Here is a 16,831-nt window from a genome sequence, read left to right on the forward strand (position 1 = left end):
AATCAATCCTGGAAAGACCTGAGTAGTCTGGCCTCTATCCAACAGAGCACTTGAAACACTTGATCAGTCTCATTGAAGTCAATGGAATTACCTACACACTTCTAGTTAAGCATGTTCCTGAGTGCTTTGCTGGATTGTGGCCAGAGTGCTCAGCACCTTGTAGGATCAAGCTTGAAGTGCAGCATTATTGTTGTGCTAACACAAATACACTTGCCCATGTTTTCTGCTTGCTTGGTACTGCCTGAAGGTGTGATTTTGATTTTTTTTTTTAAATTAGGAGTGGATTGAAATTACTGTTTAGAATTTGAACATATCTATTCATTGTCTTGTTTTTTCATAAGGGGCCCTGATGCTGATAGCCTGGATGACCACAGGAAGTATAGGAATGATATTTGCTAGGTATTTGAAGAATGCTATCGGAAAAACTCTCCTTGGCAAAGATATTTGGTTTCAGGTATGTAAATAAATGGAACAAAAACTATCAATTACTAGTTTCAGAGTGTATTTTTCACTTCATTCATCTGATGAAGTGGGTTCTAACCCACGAAAGCTTATGCCCAAATAAATTTGTCTAAGATGCCACAAGGACGCCTCGTTGTTTTTATCAATGACTATAACAGCATCACTGGCAAAATGAAATGATACAATGGGCAAACGAGTGAAAAGAAAAACTCTGGTAAGATTGTTTTCTCTATTTCTTCTATGATTTTGCAGTGGAAATGGAGAAACCATTTCTAAACAATAACTGATCAAAGGGAAGTATGTGTACACACACACTCACAAAATGCATAGGTCATCCCATTTATTAGAAAAAACATCTGGAACTTTTATATTCAGTAAATGGTTTTGAACAATGACTGTATTAACAAAAAACAGGGTTGGTAGCACCCAAAACAAAGTAGAATGATTCACTACCCTACAAAGAGACTAGATGTGTAGCAAATATGATTCATTATGAATAGTTTGACTAGTTCTAATGTTTGAAGAGAGTATTTAAACAATGTTGAATACTACAGAACATCACAATCATATGGATGACATTGTTTTGGTTAACAACAAGAAGGAGAAAATGAGATCAATACGCTTTAGGAAATAAAAGGCCAACACAGGAAAGTTCTTGCATGATGTAAAGAATGACAGTTTACACCTCTTGCTCTCCTCTTTTTGTAGGGTTTATTCCAGGGTAAGGAAGAGGCATGTCAATAGTGTGAGGTGGTAGATCTGGATGACAGTGCACTCTAGCACCCCTGTGGCTGCTCTAATTTTTGCTAGGGATCCATTTTTGCACCCATATGCTCTCAGGGTCAGAGAAGGTATAACGGGTACCTTAGAACCACCTTTGCCTCCCCTTCCTGCGGTGGTGCCAGGCTTGGCTCTAAGAAGTTGTAAAATAATCACTGTTAATGAAAACTTTGTTTGAATTTCCACACTATTACTAAAGAAATTAAAGAGGGTCATCTTAGACACCACATGACTTGTAATGCCTCATCACAAGCATGGAAGTTAAGAACAAGCTCTGAATTTATTGCCTTACTTTGGTGGTTCAACCACAGTTATTAGCTGAATTGTTATAAGTTCTTTTGTATTCTATGTGTCTAAGTTATAGCTATTCACAACTGTTCAATGGAAGGTACTGCTATCAAAAGATTGTCACACAGTTCTATGGGAAGTCTCATTGAAAGTATCCTCCTCGGTGCAATAGACCTCTGTGTAGTAAAATTAATACACACTGACTGTGCTGCCTGGAGTGTTCAGAGTGATGCATTTACTTGACATGATTCACAAGAAGCTGTTATCCTGGAGGATCTCTTAATACCAGGGGTGTTGTTCAGACTCTTGACCATTTAATATATTTATTTGATGTTCATGGTAGATTCAGATTCTTGAGAATGGAAGCTTTCATTAAAAAAAAAAAAGTTCCTAACTTGGGATTTTTCCAAAGAATCTATGGAAGTCCCAGCCCAAGTCCATATGGTTGAGAAAATAGCCTTCCCAATGCAGAACAATGTAGTGCTGTTCTAGTCAGCCTGAAATGGCAGCTAAGAGAGGCATGAACTGCCTTATTTATTTAACTTATGTTGATTCTGAAGCTTAATAATGGCACTTAAGGGCCATATTTTTCAAATGTAGGCATGCCATCTCATGCCTAATTTGGACATGTAGTTACCATGATTGTCATAGAAATTGAGCGATTGCACACCCAGTTGGTCAGTTGTCATCAGTGGGAGATCTGCTGTGAGTCAAAGCCAATATATCACCTTAAATTTTTAAGCTCTTGCTGTGGAGCACAGTTAAACATAATTCACCTTCTTTATATAATGAATTTGACACTCCCGTTCTATGTGCTATTACTGTGTATTGGAGCCAGATTTTTCCCTTTTTTTGGAAAATGGTTCAGACAGAAATACACTTATTTTCGTGCAGTTGACGGAACAGTCAAAAAGTGTTTCTCTGGTTAGAAAACCATACACATCTTGAAACCATAAAGGTGCCTAGTGCATTGCTTGGGGTATATATGTATGATATGGTGTGAACAGGAAAATGAAGATGATAATTTGAACATTGTATAGCAGAGGTGGGCAAACTACGGCGTGCCCGCAGGACTCTCCTGCCCGGCCCCTGAGCTTCTGGCCCAGGAGGCTAGCCCCCGGCACCTCCCCCACTGTTTCCCCTCCCCTGCAACCTCAGCCTGCCGTGCCACCAGCACAATGCTCTGGGCAGCTGGGCAGCACAGCTGCAGAGCCCAGCCTGACCCGGTGCTCTGTGCTGCGCTGTGGCGTGGCTGGCTCCAGCCAGGTGGTGCGGCTGTAGCGCCGCCAGCCACCAGTGCTCCAGGCAGCACAGTAAGGAGGCAGGGAGCAGGGGGGGTTGGATAGAGGGCAGGGGAGTTCGGGGTGTGGCTATGGGTCAGGGTGGTCAGAGAGCGGGGAACAGGTGGGTTGAATGGGGGCAGGGGTCCCGGGGGGCAGTCAGGAAGGAGAGGGGGTTGGATGCGGTGGCGGGGGGCAGTCGGGGCAGGGGTTCTGGGGGTGGTCAGGGGACAGGGAGCCGGGGGGGTTGGATAGAGGGTGGGGAGTTCGGGGTGGTGGTCAGAGGGCGGGGGTGTAGATAAGGGTCAGAGTGGTCAGAGGGTGGGGAATGGGTGCAGAGGTCCCAGGGCAGTCAGGAAGGGGGGAGGGTTGGATGGGGTGGCAGGGGGCAGTCAGGGGTGGGTGTTCCAGGGGCGGTCAGGGGACAGGGAGTGGGGGGGTGGATGAGGCAGGGGTCCTGGGGTGGGGGCCGGCAGGGGGAGACAAGTGGGGGGGAGAGATAAGGGGCAGGGGTCGGGCCACGCCTGGCTGTTGCGGGAGGCACAGCCTCCCCTAACCGGCCCTCCATACAATTTCCAAAACCCGATGCGACCCTCAGGCCAAAAAGTTTGCCCGCCCCTGATGTATAGTGTCATTAGCTATGTTTTTTGCTGAGTAGACTGAATTGCCTCAGAACCCGATATGCTAACCAAGGATGTTGTTGCTACGTAGTGCTACCAGCAGATGGAGACCGAGAATATATCAAATTTACAAAGAGTACCACAGCAGCTGAACTGTACCCCATTCCTCCCTGTCTCCCAGCAGCTGGGGATTATCTTCTCACCAGCTGGACTAAGTTGTTTGGTTTCTCACACTACAGTTTTTAGTTTCACAGAGATCACTTAAAGCAAAATGTTCTAATTTGGGGCTAGATCGTACAACCCTTACTCACCCAGGAAAGCACCAATCCAGATGGTCCCAGTGACTTCGGCATAAGGGTATACAATTCGTGGAGCCCTTTGGTACACAAAGTTGGACATCTTGGGGCAGTTCTTCAGCTGGTGAAAATTATTAGAGCTCTACTGTAATCAAAGGAGTTGCGACAATTAACACCAGCTATGGATCTATCGCATAATTACTGACCCAATTTTCAGAGGTTCAAAATTGATCTTCCACAACTCCCATTGATATGAAAATGTTGACCTTAGTTTTGAATGTAACATACTCCACGGCATAGCATTTTATTTTCTCTTTTCCCCTTTGCTCGTAATGGAAGTCTCCATAGAAAGTAGGCAGACCATTTTTGGTGTCTTTACTTCCTCCTCTCTCCTTTTGCTTTATGTAGATTTCTGAAATTATTACTTAACTAAATGTAAGCCCTGGGTTTGATAAGAAATATGCTAGTTACAGCTGTTTGATAGTTTGGGATAGGCTGGTGAACCCAAGAATTCCATTTCTGCTACTTAATCATGAGACCTGCTGCATGGGAGAGTTTTCTAGAAATTCAAATATTGACAATAAAAGGAGTTAATTCATTGACCTGCAGATAGACAGCTTGCAAACTGTTTATAAAGAAGCTAGTTGTCAAACACTAACCAATACACTGTCTTCTAGTGGTGCCATTAAAAAATGAAAGAAATTCTATGTTCAGACAAGACACACCGATATGTGAAACTGCATGAATCAATGGATAAACAAGGCAAAAGTAGAATAGTATTTTTCACCACTTTAAGTGAATCTTAACCAACTTTGTCTCTAACCGTACATATTAAGATTAACAGGTTTACAACATCTTACAAATTTCCAATGTCTAACAAAGTGTGAACTTTTTCAGTTGTATACCAACATAAAAATTCTTCAACTTGTACTATTGCAACAAAACAATAAACACATTAATATATACTATGGATGAGTTTAATAACCTGTAATCTGTTTTTACTTAGATTCATTTGTCTCTGATGGTGATAACCGTCGCAGAAACAATAACTGCTTTCGTACTGGCCTTTGTAGCAGTAATGGGATGGGCTGATGTAAGTTTTACCCAGTTTCTCCCCACCAACTTTCTTGGTTAACACATTATGGAAAACATTTCCTTCTCATTTTGGTGCCTTCAAATGTAAATACAGAACTGAGTGTTTTACTAAAGACCTTCCAGTGTACAACCCACCGCTGTTAGATTGTTATGCCCTTTTGCTAGTTTAAGAAAATTGTTCATATGCAATATAATCTCTCTTGTCATGTCATTCATATTCTAGACACAATACATCCTGCATTTTGGCAGGGGGGTAGACTAGATGACCCTAGTGGTATCTTCTAACCCTATGATTCTATGATCCCCTTTATTTATTTCTTGCCATTATGATGTACTGAGTAGCTGATGAAGTAATTTCTCTACCTGTTCTGTCTTCAACATTTCACCTCTTATCTCTCCTTGTTTGTTTCACATCTCAGCTATATATATGCCTTCTTTCCCTATCATGGAAAGCTGCTTACCTTATTCTTGTCATGGATCAGCCTGAATCAGAGGCTTAGAGCCAAACCCTCTGAAGCCCTGAAGCTTTTGGAAAGTTTGTGTCCAAACGTCACATCTATGGCGGGGCTATCTATGTAATTACCCTGAATCAGAACTTCTCACAACCTTGGGAAGCTTCAGATCTGGGATCCAGGTTGTGTAATTCATGTTGCAATTACAGGTCCTGATCCTGCAAAGGGATTACTTCACTCCTTACTCCTGAGCAAAGTGCCACTGATGGCAATGGGACTGCAGTGGGAGTAAAGGTGTGCACGTGCAGATCCCTTTACAGGATCAGGGCCATATAGCTACTTACCTAACTCCCCGTCTGTAATGTTTTTCTTATCTCACCATGTAACATACTGTAACACATGACCCTATTTTTACTTTTTCCTATCAAAAACAGTTTTTCTTTCACAAAAAATGCTGCTCAGCATAACCAGTATTACCTAAAGTTTGGAGGAAAAGGGTTAGGATAAGAGGTTCTGATTGATATTCTGATTATTATTGTTCTTACTTACATTATCAGTCTGCTTTGTTTCCCCATCTTTGTGGGGGAGAGTGGAACTTATTTCAGTACTTTACATAATGTGGAGCTAAAACTATAGATTTCTGGAAGGAAAAATAAATTTAAAGATTCATTACTATACACTGGCCCTTTGATGGATTTACAGTGAAATTTAAGGGCCAGATTCTACTTCCATTTGTACCAGAATAAATCTGGAGTTACTTCTTTGACATCAGAGGAGTCATTCCAGGTTTATTCTGGTATAACTGAGAGCATGATTTGTCCCTAAGCTGTAGGAAGCATCTTTAAAAGCAGCGATTCAGAAACCAAATCCCAGATATCAATGCTATGTGCTGTTCTCTTCCACAGGATGCAGAAGCCCATGCTGTCATCGGATGCATTGTCATGATTCTTTCTTTCTTTCAACCAGTCATAGCTTTTTTTCGGCCTTCTCCTCAAAGTAAAAGGTATGTACATCTAAGTGATCCAACAGAACGGACTTTTAAACCTGGGTTATTTATCAAAAAGACTTACAAAGTTGTTATACTGTAGATCTATCAAGTTGGAGCACATATTGTATGTAGGATTTTTAAAGCCAAATCATGAGGTGATGATTTACTAGAAGTTAGCTGGAGCAAAGAAGTGGGCAACGGCATGAGGAGACAGTCCTTTGAATCCAGCTGCTCACTTCTGGGATTTACGCAGGGCTTCTTTGCAAAAAATTGAAATATGTGTAGCCACTATGGCTTCCACTCACTTTTAAAGGTGACCTACATAAGAATTTTATATGCTTGGGGTTTGCTATTAGAAATTCAGATCCTATGCTGGAAGACTGAATGGAGAACTAGTGGAATGGTGCTATCACAAGAGTCAATGAGGGAAGGAAGAGATTTTCACTGAGACTGTTTAGAACTCTTATTGTTTGATTTTGTGAAGACCTACAGGACTCAATGACTAATTTACTATTCTGTAGAAGGAGAGACTTTGTTAAAGATGCAACAACCCAACCCTTTCCATATACAGCCTGGAGGTCCTCTGGCAAACTAGGGAGGCAAACTAGACTTAGCACATGGTAAACAAACAAAATAACCCTAAAAGCCAAGCAGCAGAAACAAATACTAAGTCTTACCAGCCTTCTTTCATATTAAAAAGAAGGGAAAGGAAACCGTCCAATTAAAAATATCCTTCCCTGCTCCACCCATGGTCTGTGGGGGCAATAAGATACTTCCCCCTATTTGAGGATGATCTTCCTCTCCACCACACCATCTGCTGAGTGTGGCTTGTCCTATTCTGTGTACCTTTCTGCTCCTCCATGCCTGCTTTCTTATCAATATCAGAAGGCTCGCCCTGCCCCCCCCCACTCCAGTGTGGCCAGAGTCTCAATATGACAGAGGATTAAGGTGGGTCTGACTCTCCCTTACCCTTCTACATGACCAGAAAAGAGCTATGGCAACATAACCCCTAAACCCAGATTGCTACTACAGTGGCCTCTCCCTAGAACAAGTGGCGTACTTCAACAAGCTGGTGCACATGATCTGCCCATGGCCTTCTTCTGATAAATCCAACCTATGCAGAATTAACAAGCTATTGCATGACTGATGATTGCTTCTGGATGTTAGGAAAGCAGCTTACCCAAGATTTTGAAGTCACTGTTTTAAGCAATGCTAATGGGTGATAGCTAAAGTAGTCATCGGTGTACCTACCTTTGGATACAAGGTCATATTAGTTTTCATTTAGACCAAAGAGCTCTGTGAGCCTTCTCAGTTTTAGGATCTGCAACAACTTATTTGTTATCCATAAAAGATGTTGACTCAAGTGTGTGGATTGGCTCGTTCACTTCAAACCACAAGTTGGAATGATAGTTCAGATTCATCAGGTCTTGTATTTTCACTTACAAAAAATTGACATCTCACTCCATTGCATGAGGTCTCTTCCAGTCCACCCTTACTAATACATGTTTCTACTACAGATGAGTCAGAGCCAAAACTCCATATTCAGACACCCTTGAAATTTGGGGAGTGTTAATTTTTTTTCCATGCATTTGAGAGAACAATGAGTCTTGGGAAGTTTTAGGGTCACAACAAGTAATATGTGATGGATTTATCAGACTCTGGACATTCTCTACCAGTACCTACCAGATAAGAACTATAATTTGGAATCAGATTGTAAAAGGCAAGTGGGCAATCTTTGGGAGGTAAAGAGAAAGAGCATGAGTATGTCTAGGAGGATGAGGAGGGCAGCAGGAGGAAACTGCAAAAAGTGGGAGAAGATGAGAGGATCTTGAAAAGGCTACTTCTTGTGTACAGCATAATATGCATTCAGTAACAGACTGCAAAAACATTTTTTTTTTTAATGAGAAGTGCCTTTTGCAATTCTCTACAGGGAAATCCCTCCAATGAGAGCCACCTGCCATTTCTTTCCTGGCGTTCAGTTGAAAAATGATCTAAAAGCATTTAACACCCTTAAGAACCTACAGTGTTTCCCTGAGGGATTTATTATCTCTTAAGAGTTTTGAAAAACTAGTTTGGCATATTATTCACTGTCTGTGTTTTTCATTGTGAAGTAAAATTTTACTACTACATAAAAGAACAATAATATTTAACACATCATTTCTATTGTACCAACAGGAGATTTATTTTTAACTGGTTTCATGCTCTAAATGCTTTTGTCATAAAAGTCTTGGCTGGTGAGTTGTTGTTTTAATATTGTTCTTATAACTACTACAGATTCCCCTTTGGAGTGCCCATATATTCAGACTAGAACTATTGAACTGAGTTTACAATTCCATTTTTAATATTATTCATCTTATTGATCAATTTTTCAGAGGAGGCAGGTCTGGGAGTCAGGATAAGGACTGGTTGAAAAAATTTCATCAAAACTGTGTTTGACAGAAATTTGTTTTTTTGATTAAACTACTTTTTTGTGAAAAGTATCTGCTTCCTACAGAAAATTGTTCATTTAAACACTTTGAAAGTTTTCAATTTTCAGTTTTGGCTAAAATATGAAATAATTCAATTGAGAAATGCTACCACAGTTCTCATCAGAGTTGTAGTTCAGTTACTTAATGTCCCCATTTTCCTCTTTCAGCCAAGCTCCCAAACTTGACAACATCTCCCATGGTACACCACAGACATGGGACTCCACTGATGCATCCAGATGAGAGATTTTGGTGCATCAGAGGAGATGCAGTCTGAGCAAAGAATCCTGTCTGGAGAGGAGAATGGGGACATGAAGAACTCAATGATTCCTGCATTCTATTCCCAGCTCTCCCACCAATCTGCTGTGTTACCTTGAGCAAGCATCTTAATTTCTCTGTTCATAGTTGCCCCATTGCAAATTGCTTAAAATATTACAAAGAGCCTGATTCAGAGTCCACTGAGGTCAATTGAAAGACAATAGGTGCTATATCAAACCCTTACTTCACAAGTATTTAAACGTAATTAGCATTGAAAGGTCTTCCAATGTAAAGTGCAATAATAGTGAGAAATAATTATGGCTTATAATTAATGTGGGTTCTTGTGTCATCTAAAGTTAATTCTTTACATTCTCTATTTTATTTGCCTTAATTATATTTTGAATGTACAGGTAACAATGCACCGATTCAACTTGAGTCATGAATTTTTAAGCACAAAAAGCACAGCAAAAGTAAAGAAACTATAACACCTTAAAAATGTTTAGAACATTAATTGAATTTGTGTTTTACCACATATTGCACTGGCATAAAACTGGAGCATATGGATGCTTTTAAATATGGAAGTGGTTACTTTTCTAACAGTAACCAGTAGACGTCATCCTCACAGGGCCATTATGGGGAGTCAGGAGTGGTAGGGAATGCCATAAACTGGAGATAGAAGAGTCATTATTATTTGTGTGTGGCAGGGGGGCCTCTGGGCACTTCTGAAATGGTGAATAAGCACCCATCTAACTCCCCATGCCTTGGCTCCACATGCTGCACTCAGAGCACTTAGGGGGCTTGAGCATAACTGCAAGTGCTTTAGGCATCCAAACACATGGACTAGGGTGGTGAATGCAGGCTTGCTGAGATAGCATTTCTTTCTGGTCAGTTTCCATTTTTGTTCCTCTCTTCCTCGCTCTGGTTCTGCTTCCCAAGCCAGTCAGCATTTGTTTTCTGCTGACATCAGCAATGCTGGTGGCACCATATCCAAATTGTCAAGCCAAAAGTGCCAACTTGGCCAGGAAGATGCAGTCTAAGAGAGGAGTTGCCTCTACTGCTGATGTCCCTGGGTGGGGACTCCAGGTACTGCTGCTCCCACTGCTGGTGCTGCTTTAAGAGAAGAGAATCCCCAACTCCTTTGCTGTCCGGCCCTGATTCAGGAAAGCACTTAAGCACAAACTTAACTTTAATCAACGGTTTAAGTTTCAATCAAGCCTTTAAAGTTAAGTACATATCCTGAATAGGGATGGTCTTTAGCAAGTGGTTCAGTGCTTTCCTGAATGAAGAAGAGACTCCTATCAGCTCTTCTCTCTTTCTTCCAGGTGCAGTGCCCTGCCATTCCAGTTGTGGCATTCACTTACCCAATCCCCATAGGATCAAAGCACTGAAGTCAGGAGCTAACTATCTGCTTTCACGGCATATCATCTTGGCTGACACACAGGGAATTAAATAGGGGGCGGGGGCAGGAGTTTCCACAGTTAAGCTGTATCTGATTCATATCCTCTGTAGATTGGGCGCAGAGGATCTGTAAAATACACCTACTAGTGGGTTACATCACCATTATTAATGCTGCTTTCCAAGCTTCTGAATAGTATTTCCAGATCAAACAATCACACTTAAAAAATGAAAATGTCTATTGAAATTGTGAATGGAATCCATAATGATCAATGGTTTTATATCAAGTGTGTGTTGCTTTGTTTTGTTGCTCTTTAGTTGCTGTCATATTTCTGGGACTGCAGATGCTTGACCCCTCTCCCAGCCGATGGATGGTCAAAACTATGGGAGGATTTGTAGGATGGGAGGCATTAGTGTACATAATGCTTCATGTAAATGCTTGGTTGAAAAAGAAAGGTAAAAGTTCATATGAAGAAATTTTTTTCTTTTAGCAAAGGCAAGAAGTAAAATGAAGACTCATAATTTTCTTGGTTATATTTTTCAGAGAAATATGAAGATTCACATAGGAAGGTAATGTTGATATCACACATTTTAAAACATTAATGAGGTGTAAAATGTTTTATTTTTCATACCGCTGAAAATACGTTTTGTGTCACTTTGGGATGTGATCTTATCAGATCTCTTGAGTTAACTGGAGTAAAGCTGAGTCAATACTCAAATGGGAAACCACCACACAAAACCCAGGGTACTGCAAAAAGATTAATTCATAGATTTTTTTTTTTAAGGCCTGAATTATGATCACCTAGTTTAGCCTCCTACATCAGGCCCTTAGTGCATATTTTCAGAAGACCTCCAATCTTGATTTAAAGACTTCAAGTGATGTAGAATCCTTCACATCACTTGGTAAATTGTTCCGTTGATTAATTACAATCACTTTTACAAATTTGCACCTTATTTTCAGTCTTAATGTGTCTAGCTTTACATTTCAACCATTGGATCTTGTTATATCTTGTCTGCTAGACTAAAGAGCACTCTACTATCGTAAATCTTCTCCATGTAGGTACTTATAGACTGTGATCAGGTCACCTCTTAACTTTCTCTTTGGGTTGAGTTTTCAATTGGTGGCAGTGAAGTGGCACTGAATAAGTGACAATGATGAGAGCTGGGGACACTGTTGCTGGAGGTGCTCTCTTTCAGATGAGAGGCAAACTGTGATGTAATCCCAAAACGTCGCCTGAAACTTTTTGCAGGTGTAGAGTTTCTATTCCCAGTACCCTGTTCAAATTCTAATTTGGATAATTACAATCTGGTTACCTGTACTTAAAACCCTCAAACATTTTCAATTAGAGACACAGCTTCTGCTCTTTTCTCTTTTCCCAGTCTTCTTCAGAGTGACTCCTTCTCTAAATTCCTTCTAGTGTTGCCAAGTGTGTATTGAACTTGTATCAGTTCTATTTAATTATCAACAAATAGAAAACTGATTCTGCTGCTTAGTACGTACTTGGGCTGTTACTAAAACTGATGTACAAATAGAATTTAATTTTATATTTCTTTTAATAACTCTTTTAATATTTTTATCCTTTCTAGATAAAAAATGAAATGATTCTATTTTTAATATATATATGTGGAAACCTGGCATTTTTAATAGCACTGCTTGTGGGAATTGGAAAATCCTAAAATGGACGGAATTTATCTTGGAGGAATGAAGATTATTCCTATCTTGAGATGCTTCTAGAGTAAATACAAAGAAACAATGAACACTGAATAGATGTTTTAGCAAGTTTTTAATTTTGTTTGTTTATAAATAATATTTTAGGTTCTCTAATTGACACATTATCATTTTCTACGCAATAATTGAAAATAATTTTTATAAATGAGATTCCATTAGCTACTTATTGGAGATGTTCTACACAGTATAATATGATGCAGATAATTATTTCTGACGTGAAAGGTAAGATGTTTCCATCGACAAAGGTTAGAAAGGAGTGTAATATGAACCAACTGTGAACACCTAGCATTTATATACTGCCTTCTTACCTTTCACGTCTATTACACTCCTTTCTAACCTTTGTCGATGTTTCCATCTTTAACAGGAGAGGATTTGTTTGTGTAGAGAAAAGAAAGTTGAGGATCTGATTTTCATATGACTAATTTAGACTGAGAACTGCACTGGCAAATCTCTGTGCCCACCAGAGTCCTGTTGACTTCAGGATTTCAGTGAGGCTCAGTGCAGGCTCAGGGGTCCATCGGCAAGGTTCCCAGTACAAGGTCAGGGCCACAGAGTGTGTCTACACAGGAACTGGAAGGTGTAATTCCAGCTCAAGAAGATAGACCTGTGCTGTCTCTGATCAAGTTAGCACTCAAAAAAACAGAAGCGTCGTCATGGCAGAACAAGGTAGCCACACTGAGTACATACATACAGGGCCGGCTTTACGCCACCGATTCCCCAGAATCAGGCCCCGCACCTAAGGGGGCCCTGCTCCGGGGGTCTTCGGCAGCATTTTGGCAGTGGGGGGGGTCCTTCGGTGCAGCAGAAGACCCGGAGCAGATGCCCCGCCACCGAAGTGCTGCCAAAGCCCCAGACCACTGCCAAGTATTGCAATCAGGCCCCGCGGGTCATAAAGCTGGCCTTGCATACATATGGTCTTGGACAGGATCGTACTTGGGGCAGCTAGCCCATGCCACTCTCATGCCACAGGGGCCATACTTCTCTTTTTTAGCATGCTAACTTACTTAGAGCTAGCTTAGCTAAGTCTCGAGCTGGAATTTATACCTTCCAGCTCCCATGCACACACATTTCCAGACTACTGTAGGCTTCTGTTCCCATTGATGTCAACCAAAAAAACTCCCTCTGACCTACATGATGCAGGATCCGACCTATAGTCAGTGCCTGGCTGTGTTCATGCTTGTTCAGATTTATGGGTATTTCTAATATAATTCCCTGTTTTCAAATGCTCATAACTTTCTTTTTTAGTTTGAAAATAGGAACATGAGATTACACAATGAAACTTTAAAATGCAGCAATGTTTTTAAAATTGTAAAGGTCCCAGAACCCATGATGTACTCTATATAAGCTTCTTTTTTTATTAATTATATTTGATTGTCGTTTTTGTAATGCAATGTACATATGATGAATAATAAAGCAGGTCTCAAAACAGGCTAACTAGTCCATAACCTTCAGTTGTGTACAGCCATATTATATAGTCATCTACTGGATAGAATGTATATAGGGCCCAAATTCTGCTCGCCTGCCTCATTTGAATGGTCCCGCTGAACTTCAATGGGATTTGGCCCATGATGGGTACTTTTGAATTTTTGGTGAAATATGTTTATAACACTTAAGATATTAAAAACAGTTATCAAAAGAATGACACAATGGTCCCCTAGACTTAGAAGAACCCATTGATTATCGTGCTATAGGCCTTTGGATGAAAAATGACTTTATGGAATTTATAGGATTGCAGCTTTTATACAATAATATAGTATCCCTTTTGTCACTACTGAGATAATAAAGCAATATCACTGCATACAACTGTTTTATGCAGTGATGTTGTAGCCATGTTGGTTCCAGGATATTAGAGAGACAAGGTGGGTGAGGTATGAAGAAGAGCTCTGTGTAAGCACAAAAGTTTCTCTCTCTCTCTCTCACCAACAGAAGCTGGTCCAATGAAAGAAATTACCTCCCCCATCTTGTGTCTCTACCACAATATTATTTTTTTTAGCCAAATAGTAGGTTTGTGGTGTTATGCAAATATCTAAAGAACAAGTTTATAATGTGTAGTTCTTTAAAAACAAAAGCACCGTACTTCTAATTTCCATACCAAGAAAACATGAATTTTTAAATGATCCCAAATGATGTTGCTTTATGCCTACAATCAAGGGAAAGGAATAGAACTATGAAGGTGACAGAGGCCTAAAATCCAAGAAGTAAGATGCCTTTCCACTAACCCAAATCTGAATTGAATGCAGCTGATCCCAAAGCTGAGTTCTGAGGAATGCTAAATTATGGGGCATGCACATTTTCACCCACTTCTTTCTTACATGAAACACAGAATTATATTCAGTTTTTTCTTTGAGAACTCTGTTGCTGTTTTGGGAGAAGTACAGATCATGATTTTTCTACATATCCAGTAATCTGGCCCACATGTGCACAGTATAGTATTTGTCATGCCCCTCGTCTCAGACTACAGTTAGGCTATAGACTACTATAACTACAGTTATAGTTGCTGTTGTTGTTTTTTCCATCCAGCTGTGGTACTCTATTTGAATGAATGGTTGCAATAACCCATGCTGAGCCACACCTACTCGTGGTCTGGACTGCGTATGTCACCATTGTTTGATCCTTTGAAAATAAAGGGAAATATAATAAAAGTGCCGAAACATCCTTAGATGTAGGCTGTGCAAACAATGCTATTATATTGTTATGGCCAATGTGGTAATTAAATGTATTTTCCAGAGTTATTGCAATGGTTCCCAAACCCCTGGTCTGTGAACCACGGAGGGTCAACAGCATACTTGGTGGTGGCTGCCAGCTGGCCACTTTGGGGTTAGGTCTCCAACTTGTTTCCAGCTGCTAACTCTAATTAAAAGATGCATTCGTTATTTTCCTAATACCATTTTTCAGTATAAGTTGTTGCCGTGGTTACATTATGTACTCATGAATGGGAGGGGACGTGTCCACAAACAATCTTTCTTTCATAGTGCAGATCACATCAAAGTTTGAGCCATTGACTTGGTGTATTAGATGAATAGTTGGTATGAAGTGCTCCATAAAAGGATTTAACAAGCTAACCTCAGAATCAAGATGACCTGGTCACAGCAGTCATCAAGAGGGTTATTCAGGGTACTAGGTGGAGTGCTTGTTACTTGTATTAATGGCAAAACCTATTGGCAAAAATATGTCCAAAGGCCTTTATGTTGTATGGCTTTGACTGTGCTACATTTCTTGCCAAAACAATCCCCACTTTTGCTACCACATTTGAGTTCCCTGAATGAGAGCCCTGTTATATACATGTTATCTAGACCCGCTCTGAATGGCATTAGATGATATGGTGGTATAATGGCAGCTCCTTGTTTACACTAGTTCAAGTCCACAAGTCATAGCAACAGTAGGAAATTCAAGAGGAAAAGGCTAGTGCAGGCAGTGCCTTAAAAGATTGACATGGGTCCTTCTTTGTCAGCAAGAGGACCTAGCTGAACCAGCACTGACCCAGGAGAACAGGGAAAACCAACTCACGCAATGCATCCATGGCCCTATGTGAAAATTAAGTGCTAGGCCAAACAGTTTCCTTAGCTTGTGTGTATTTGGTGGTGACTGAGATACAGACAAGTAAGATACAGGATCAAAAATGTTGGAAGCAGGATCCAGACCCAGAATCAGATTGTGCAGCTGCTGATGAAGGGCTGGGATATAGGTGTTTTGGCTGGATTAGAAAGTAGAACAGCCGGTGTGGAAATTTGCTGCTGTTTGCCATCTTTGTGCAGGGTGAACAGAATGTGTGTTCATATTATTGATTTTTTAAAAATAAGAAGAAATCTCCTCTGTCTGGGCATCACTTATCAATCTCTGCCCTAAAGAACAGACCCATTGTAAAGTTCCACCTTCCACCCATGAAAATGAGATAGTGATTATTTTATTTGTATTATTAGCATTTCTATGGTGCCAACTGTCATAGTCTCAGGATAACTGCATGTATATCCCCCTGCCCCCTCCATGGTCCACTCCACAAATGCCATTCAGGTCTCCAGCCACCACCTGTCTCTGGGCAGGGACCCTTGTCCCATTCCTTTCTGACTGGCTGCATAGCACCTTGCCTTACACTGTGATGTCCCCAGAAAGCCAGTCTGCCTAACAGCTAGTGCCTGTGCATTGCTTTCTATCTCTAAGGGCTATGACCAGTGCATTGCCAGCAGTCAGGAGTTACTAAGCAAGCATATTATTCTTAAGGTAAAAGCATTACACAGAAAACATAAAAACAACAAACAGATTTAAACACACACTCAACATAGCAAGAGTAGACCATCAGTCTTATGGGGCCCAAGAAGGCCAAAGTCTTTGCAACCTTCCACAAGAAGGTATTGTCCATTTGCTGGATTAGAAAGAAGGTCCTGAGTCAATTTAACTCCAGCCTTTTTATATCAAAATCCCTTTCTTTTTCTGTGGGTCTCTGGAAGACCCAATTTGAACCAGTATATGCAAGCCTTCCCAGGGATGGTGCTTCTCTAGAAAGGAATACAACCTAAGCGATTCACCTTAATCATCCCCCACTGGTTTTGGTTCTTAAAGGAGCTGTGGTAACCCTCCCCACTGGAGCTGCATACAATCCCTGGCCCACAGTGATACATAAACCATTCATAAAGTGAATGCAATACAGTCCCCAAAGATATTGCACAGGGTTGCAGTATCTGTCACACCTATATCAATGTATGGAGATACATTACATAGCTTTAGA

The 16,831-nt window shown here is 40.7% G+C and overlaps 1 protein-coding gene across 1 annotated transcript in view; it reads left to right on the top strand.

The window, feature by feature from the left end:
- LOC123376365 (putative ferric-chelate reductase 1) overlaps nucleotides 1-13,491 on the top strand; it is a 36,288-nt gene extending 22,797 nt beyond the window's left edge. The window contains exons 9-15 of the mRNA XM_045028300.1: nucleotides 342-454; nucleotides 4,733-4,819; nucleotides 6,179-6,276; nucleotides 8,437-8,495; nucleotides 10,698-10,835; nucleotides 10,924-10,949; nucleotides 11,967-13,491. Coding sequence (XP_044884235.1) covers nucleotides 342-454; nucleotides 4,733-4,819; nucleotides 6,179-6,276; nucleotides 8,437-8,495; nucleotides 10,698-10,835; nucleotides 10,924-10,949; nucleotides 11,967-12,056 — 611 coding nt within the window. The 3' untranslated portion in view covers nucleotides 12,057-13,491. The remainder of the gene's footprint in view (nucleotides 1-341; nucleotides 455-4,732; nucleotides 4,820-6,178; nucleotides 6,277-8,436; nucleotides 8,496-10,697; nucleotides 10,836-10,923; nucleotides 10,950-11,966) is intronic.
- The last annotated feature ends 3,340 nt before the right edge of the window (nucleotides 13,492-16,831 follow it).

Source organism: Mauremys mutica, chromosome 8 (genome assembly GCF_020497125.1).
Source record: "Mauremys mutica isolate MM-2020 ecotype Southern chromosome 8, ASM2049712v1, whole genome shotgun sequence".
Classification (NCBI taxonomy): Eukaryota; Metazoa; Chordata; order Testudines; family Geoemydidae; genus Mauremys; species Mauremys mutica.